Source organism: Plasmodium inui, assembly GCF_000524495.1.
Source record: "Plasmodium inui San Antonio 1 unplaced genomic scaffold supercont1.15, whole genome shotgun sequence".
NCBI classification, from domain to species: Eukaryota; Apicomplexa; class Aconoidasida; order Haemosporida; family Plasmodiidae; genus Plasmodium; species Plasmodium inui.
The window spans coordinates 109,687-117,416 of record NW_008481849.1 but is presented as its reverse complement, the minus strand read 5'-3'; the positions used below and the strand labels follow the sequence as shown (position 1 = coordinate 117,416).

The 7,730-nt window shown below is 39.3% G+C and overlaps 2 protein-coding genes across 2 annotated transcripts; both read right to left on the bottom strand.

Moving 5' to 3' along the window:
* Nucleotides 1-698: 698 nt before the first annotated feature.
* C922_03497 (GTP-binding protein YPTC4) lies at nucleotides 699-2,021 on the bottom strand (the record flags this gene model as incomplete). Its single annotated transcript, XM_008819089.1, has 5 exons — nucleotides 699-881; nucleotides 1,000-1,201; nucleotides 1,369-1,452; nucleotides 1,705-1,843; nucleotides 1,973-2,021. The coding sequence occupies 5 exons, from the start codon at nucleotides 2,019-2,021 to the stop codon at nucleotides 699-701; spliced, it is 657 nt and encodes a 218-aa protein (XP_008817311.1).
* A 1,517-nt stretch (nucleotides 2,022-3,538) lies between these two features.
* On the bottom strand, nucleotides 3,539-7,512 carry C922_03496 (hypothetical protein; the record flags this gene model as incomplete). The annotated part of the gene is made up of 8 exons (XM_008819088.1): nucleotides 3,539-5,733; nucleotides 5,936-6,308; nucleotides 6,444-6,550; nucleotides 6,686-6,735; nucleotides 6,819-6,880; nucleotides 6,999-7,118; nucleotides 7,259-7,318; nucleotides 7,489-7,512. The coding sequence occupies 8 exons, from the start codon at nucleotides 7,510-7,512 to the stop codon at nucleotides 3,539-3,541; spliced, it is 2,991 nt and encodes a 996-aa protein (XP_008817310.1).
* Between the last annotated feature and the right edge of the window lie 218 nt (nucleotides 7,513-7,730).

Here is a 7,730-nt window from a genome sequence, read left to right as displayed (position 1 = left end):
GTAAAGCAAAAGTAACACCATCACGTGCTACTTTCCACATGGTATACCATCACACGCAACATACCGTATAACATTTTTCCCAGTTATGTTTTTAAAATACACTTCCCCTCACTGAGGGACGCGAAACGGGTGCGAGAAAAACAAAACAGGAAAGGTGCGAATACTTTGCAACTTCTTCGTTTTGTCATTGCTTCGTTATTTTAAATTTTAATAAATATATTTTAAGTCATTTCGAAGTAAAAAAAAAAAAAAAGGTAAAGAGGGAAAAATTGCAATTTTGCATGAAAATGGACAAATTAATATACATATACTAAAAAAGAAAAAAAGGAGAGAAGGAAAGAGGCAAAGAAGCAAGAGCAACCCGTTAAATCATGTAATAAAATTTCATTAAAATATAGCTTTAAAAAAAAAAAAACTACCCAATTTTCGCTTTTTTTATGAAAATTGTTTAATTACAAAGAAGGTATGCTATCAAAATGGATATCACGATGGACATCGACATGGATATCAAATGGATATCATCAGAGATATCGAAATACTGTAAAAAAGCAGGTCAGTAGTTACAACAGAAGGTTAACAGCAGCCGAAGGATGATCTTGATTCCGGCATCGAGGGCACGTCTTAAGGAGAGGGGACACGGAACACCGACATGCATATGTGCGCATAGGAATGTATACATACACGAGGAGGTCCATATTTCAAGCGGGTGACGAACTCATGCACAGTAGAAGAAACACGCAGCCGGTGGGAAAGAGCTTACCTAATTTCACCCTTGAGTACTGGCTGGTAGGCCCATATTTAATTCCATATGACTCGTTGCTGAGGTCATACACGTCCTCCTGGATGTTATCATATATTTTTCTTGCAGTGTAAATGAAGGCCTATAAAACGACGGGGAGGGGGGGAACCGAAAAAAAAAAAAAAAACATAATGTATAAACTGTACTTCGTGCACACCGTTTGATTTATGCAACATGACGAGATAAAAATTGCTGCCTACTTCTTCCACATTTTTCGCCGTTTTGGCTGAGGTTTCTAAAAATATTAATCCATTTTGTCTAGCAAATTGTGCCCCTTCCTCAGCTGAAACTTCTCTTCTCTCCAAATCGCATTTATTCCCCACCAGAATGATAGCCATATGCGGGTTTGAATTCTGTCGCACTTCATCTAGCCATCTGTTTAGGTGGTTGAACGTTTCTCGTCTGTTGAAAAGGTGAACAGAGAAAAAAAAAAAAACGAAAAAAGGTTTTTAACTAGTGCGAACTATTACAAGGAATACATGCGGTACGGGGCAGTCGCAAAATGGCACCATATTCACAAGTAGGTGTGCATATTTCATCACAGCTGAAGTAAAATTATACATATCTACCGAGTAATATCATAAACTAATAGGGCCCCCGCTGCTCCCCGATAGTATGACCGTGTTATGGATCTAAAGGACTCTTGGCCGGCGCTGCATCGGGATGAGGGAACGAGTCGCACAAAAAATGTCAAATGTGGTTGAAAAGGTGATGTAAAATGGGATTCTGTGTTAGTGTGGTTCCATTGAGGGAATTCCGATGGCCACACTTACACACTGTTCACACGAATTTATATTGCTAAAAAAAAAACTCAACAAGAAATGGCACTTTCAACGCGGAACGCAACCCATTTAATCACTTTCACGAAGGGAACATACAGGATTCTTTTCATTTTCTCCACTTACGTGTCCCATATTTGAAGCTTAATTTGCTTATTGTCTAAATTGATTAGTCGCGCCCCAAATTCTACACCTATGGTCAAATCATGATCAGCTCGAAATCGCTTGTCTGTAAATTGTAATAAAAGACAACTTTTTCCAACTCCTTAAAAGGATGGGGGGAAAAAAGAAAGAAAAAAAATAATATCAATGAATTGGGGTAACTCTAATAAGACATTTTATGTTCTCCATTTGGCAATACGATGTGTTCGTTTAGGTTTCACTTTGGAATTACCTGTATCGCCAATTATTATGTATTTAAACAAGTATTCATATGGAGACATTTTTTGTTTCTTTTTTTGGGGGGGTTGTTTTTGTTTCTTTCTTTCGTTCTCTCTTGCTTCTTCTTAATATATTTGATTATCCTTTGAAACAATTTATTATCATTGGGTAAAGGTATACTATGCTTAATCTCTAAACTTCCTGAAAATATTTACAAACAATTACAACTTTAAAAAGTCATAGCATTTAATTTCTGACTTATTCTATAGTGACTCCTCCTTTACTTTTATCGTAGTATACATATTGATATATTCCAACCAAAAAAAAAGAAAAAAAAAATTTACACATATGGCGCGCTATGGGTTTTTAGTATAAACAACTTATACGTTTTTTTTTTTTTCTGTCAATCTATTTGCTTGCTGCCTGCTTATTATATGCTTTTTAAACTTAGTACTTTTACTTAAACATTAAAACACAAATTTAAAGAATATAATATGGTTTACATTACGTGCGCTTTTGGCCATTATACATATATAGGTATATTTTATATATATATTACCTTTGTCAATTTGGCTTTCCTTCCCCCATCTGTTTTTTTTCTTTTTTTACAAAACTATTTTTAAGCGAAAGAAAAGCAAAAAAACGATGAATTGTATTTGCAATTTTTCGAATACGAGTTATGCTATACATTATGGGTATATACATATACACGCATAAATAATACGTAAATATCTATATTATGTATACACGGGCGGCGCGCTTAACAAATATCCCCTCCTATACGCGTATATGCCTATGTATATAATACATATGTATAAGCGTATGTATGCACGTATGTTATAGTCCATCCTGCAGTGCGCCTAGGCGCCATACACATGTGAGTGTATATGTATGTATGGAAGTATACACGCTCCAAATGCTCCCTTGTAGCAAAGAAATTACAAACCGGAAGAGGCGTCGCAAAAAGTGAAGTAAAAACAAACGTTGACACAAAGGCCAAGGGGGTGGGCCCCAAACCAAAACCCATACCGTAAAATATACAATGCAATAATGCACAAAATGTAGAAAAATGTACAACTCTGCTTACGCGTATAAACAAAACAGGTACCAAATGAAACAGAAAAAAAAAAAATATATATGTACGTAATGTATACTTCTTCATTTTGTTCATCATGAAACGCTTCGCACAAGGGGGGACAAATGTGAAAGCTTTGTCACATGGGCAGATTGCACAACTGATAACTGCGAAACGTTCGTTTTTCCGCTGAACTTTAAAAAAAAATCCCCCCTATGGTGTGATACCTCTCAATGTGTAACAAGTTCAGCAAATTGACGGGAAAAAAAAAATACAAAATATTCAAGCGAACAAACCGACGAACCACCGCAGGTAGTCTTTCCTACGATGCCACGCAAATTCGTCAAATTCGCCAAACGGGTGAACGTGAAAAATGCTGCAACGTGGAAACAGATAAACCAAATGGGGGAGAACGACGAAACGGAGCTTTTTGAACACCCTGTTAAGGTGAAAACAGGCCACAACCACTCAAGACAGGTTCCACCCATTGAGGCTAAATTCATGTCACCCCATCCTGTATCTACCAAGTCTGCAAGAACGTGTGCGCGACCAGTTCATGATCATGACATCATCCTGAATTATGTTATCCGTCGATACATTACATAATTGCTTAATTCCCATTTTTGCAGAAATATGTCTATTTTCACCCTTTGCAGATACGCTGTTGAACTGCTTTTGCAGCGACGCGTTGGCTTTCTGTTCCCCCAAATGATTGTTCCCATCATGACGGGAGTCACCAACATTTGGCTTTTTCTTACTAGCCTCTTTCCCCGTAATGCTATCTTTGTGAACACAGTTTACCCCCCTGTTACCACCTGTATTGTTTACACATTTGCCTGCTTTTAAGTTTTTAGAAATCCGCAGTGATGCGTTGCATTGCACTTTGTCCCTCTCCTGCACGTTAAGTTTTTTTCCTTTTTTTCTACTCTTCGATGGGTTTTTTTTATTTTGGTTAATCTCATTATTGCCTGTGAGGCAGTTGGTTTTCTTCCCATTGGGGCATTTTACCTTCTTACCAATTTCTGGTTTATTCCTTTCATCGTGATTTTTTGTCTTTTTTCTTTTTACATTTTCTTCTCTGTTAATCATTTTAGCAGTGACCAGCTTAGCAACCCCTTCTAAAGGGACCACCTTCCTAACGCATCCTCCCTGATCCAGCGGCGCAATGTTCTTCTGTTGTGTCTCTCCTAACCTGCTATGATGCACATATACCGTATCGTCATTCATGCCATGTGTGTCTTCATCTTGTTCTATATTTCTTGCATGGACTAGTTCGTCACTAGAGATAAATTGTTTTTCTTCGTCCCTGACCCTTGAAGGGGTACTACTGTCATCACTTCTGCCACTCTGGGGGTAATTTTCCCTGCTTCTATTGTTGTTGCCATTTTTTCCTTTATCTTCATCTTGGAGACCATTTACGTTGCTACTCTCGTTAAGAAGGATCCCCTTCGAGTTGCATTTTTCTGTTTGGGCCTTTCCATCCCCTAAGTGTTGTTTCATTTGTCCATCTTGTGAAGGTAAAATTGTTTGAATTGTTTGGGCGGAATTGTTTCCTGGTAGATCATCTACTTTTATCTTTTTTTTCGGTTGGCTATTTCGCGTCGTACAGTTTTCTGCACCCGTTTCGACCTTTTTACCCACTTGTGTAGTGCATTTTTCATTCGTGTCTTTTTTATTTCTAGCCCGTTTGGCCTTTTTATTCACATTGAATCCGGGGTTCACACCGTTTTCATTGCCACCTCCAGTAGATGCTGCGTTCGTTTGAGGGCTGTTTATCCGTTCTGATGAGGCTTTCTTTGCCGAGTGTGCTGTTTCATTGGCGTTTGCTTCTGCAATTGTGGGTTCAGCAATTGTGGGTTCAGCAGTTGTGGGTTCAGCAATTGTGGGTTCAGCAATTGTGGGTTCAGCAATTGTGGGTTCAGCAGTTATGGCTTCAGAAGTTGTGGGGTCTACGCCGTTCCTGTCCACCCCATTCGTGCACACCTTTCCTGGTTCTGCCCTGCTTGTGCCTACCTCGCTCAGGTGCCCCGCCTCCCCTGAGCCGCTAACAATTAGAATCGCGTCATTTTCCTTTTTCCGTTCCGCGTCTGCTTTTACCTCCCGAAGAGCACTCAAGTTAATGAATATCTTATCATTGTGCTTTAAAATGTCGCAATCGCTGATGTTTATCAGTATATGATTCTTTGGGTTTAGATGTCCTGTGCCTGCTCCTAGGCATTTTGGCTTTTTCGTTCTTCTCCTTTTTGCGACATTGGCGGCGTCCACATCGGTTCGTTCGTTGGCAATATTGGAGGTCAGCTGGTTAGTCACACTGGAGGTCAGGTGATTAGCCACGCTGGAGGTCAGGTGATTAGCCACACTGGAGGTTATCTGGTTACCCACATTAGTCGCCTTATGTATGGGCTCCACCCCCCTTCCGCCCAACGCTCCATGTTCATCATTTACCCAATTTTGCGGAATTTTTTCAATGGAAGTAATCTCACCTGCTGCATCTGAACCCATTTTTGTGTCATCTACACCCGTGTTCCCTTCTGCACCCTCTCTATCTTTGCCGTCTATCTCGTGAGAGACCACCTCACCTTCTATCTTCGGTTCATCCGTACAACTATTCTGTGCTTCCCCCGAAGTTTTTAACCCATCCAGGTATTCTTGTAAAGTAGCACATTTAACGTCTTTGTTAAGTATGGGTTCATCATATGCTAAAAAAGGGGAAAGAAGCTCCAAGGGAAGAAGAAGAAAAAGGCACTCATTTTAAATGGGATACATTTGAAATCACACGATAGTGAAAAAGAAAAAACAGAACGAGAGACATGTCCTCGCACTTCATCACCCACACGGCACCTCGTCATGCCGCCTCATAACGCATGCCCATCTGTTGCCTCCACCTGCATGGACATTTACCCAAATACATACCCGACTTAATCAGGGAGGAATACTTCGTCGAAACGGAACTTATGTTTTGTAAAAAGTGCTCAATAATGATCTCCTTGTCTGTACATTCATTAAATGAAAATATTTTCTCGGGGAAAAAAAAATAAAACAATGCTTCCAATTCTTCACATGTTAATAAATTCAAAGTTGCCACAAATTCTATTTCAAGTTTAATGAGTTCGTAATTATTACAACACTTCTTTGTGTGTTTTCTTTCGGGTTCTTCTCCTATTCCCCTTTTCTCCGAAATTTCTGACCCACTTTGTTCTCTCCTTTGTGCACATTTTTCTGCATTGAAATTGTTAATAAACTCTGATCGCTCATCTGCGTTCTTGTCGTTAAGCTTGCAAAAAAAAAAAAAAGACAAAAAAGATATGAACATGTAGATGTACATAAATGCGAGCCAGTACGAGAGTTAATTGGGGCACCCATATCACCACGCACATGTAACAAATGCGCATTGAAGATAGAAGGTCACCTTTAATTCTTCCATGACACTTGATTTCAGACCATGATCGAAAGTCACCATGTGGTACAAGACGCTTCTTTTAAATCTGAACAACTGTTTGTCTCTACAGTAAATGCCTGCACCAGAGGGGAAGGATCCCGATAAGGAGCACGCACCTTAAAAAGGCAATCGTGTTAATCGCCATGATAGGAAAATACGATCATATGGATGCATCTTTCCCATCTGAGCGGCACAGGCTCATATGAACTCACATTGAATCCCCAACTTTTTTTTATCCTTCTTGTTTAAAACATTAACGAACCTGAACAAGTGAAACCAGTCTTAACGACAGAATTTACCTCCGTCGAGGGAGAGGTACATGCATTTGTCTATTTATGTTTTTACCTGAACCCACTTATCGGATCCGTTTCCCAAGTATAGGTCACGTTAAACGGTTTATTTTTGTCCTATTTTGAAGAAGAAACAAAACGTATGTGGTGTAGATGTGTGCCTAGATGCGGTGTGCACGATTACACATGTATCGTTTTGTTGTCAGGCAAAAAGTAGAGTTAAAATTCGCTTTACATCCTTTTGCACGTTTCTTCGCTCATGTTCTGCCTTTTGGCCTGATACAGCGGCCGCATTTTTGAGGGACGACTCCTTTATCAAGTCTTTTAAAAAAAATTTGGTTATTCCATTGCTTTCCTGGAGTGAACAAGGGGAAGGAACAGTCCTTTCATGATGTGCAACAATAATGAAGAAGTTCTTTTTTTCTCCCCCACTTTGCGTTTTCTATTTTTCGCATACGTTTCATCATTTCTGCTTTTTTCTCTTTTTTTTTTTACCTTGACAGGATGAGTGGCGCTTTGCCTGTAGGTGGCTTCCCCTAAATGGCTAACGGGAAACTGGGGGGAAATAAAACAGTCCACGGGGGCAAACGGGAAGGAAGCGCAAATGAAGCTCAAATGAAGCGCAGATAAAGCGACAGAAGTACTTCCAAAATGTTTCGAAAAAAAAAAAAGAAACAATGAACGCCCTTTCGAAAGAAACGCTCTGGTATTCGCCCCTTTTTTACCTGTGCTACCTTCCGGAAGTTCATTTTTATGGGAACAATTTAGCAAAAGGAAAAGATCGTGAAGACACATTTTTTAAAATGTGCTCCAATTAAGTTCAAATGGGAAGGAGAAAAAAAAGGAGTTTTTAGTGTGAGAAAGCAGATAATAATACTTTTTCCCCGAATAAGGAAAAACCTTGAAGGTGCCAAAATGCACAGCTAATCGCATTCAAGTTTTATCCTTCCATATTTAGGGTAAAACT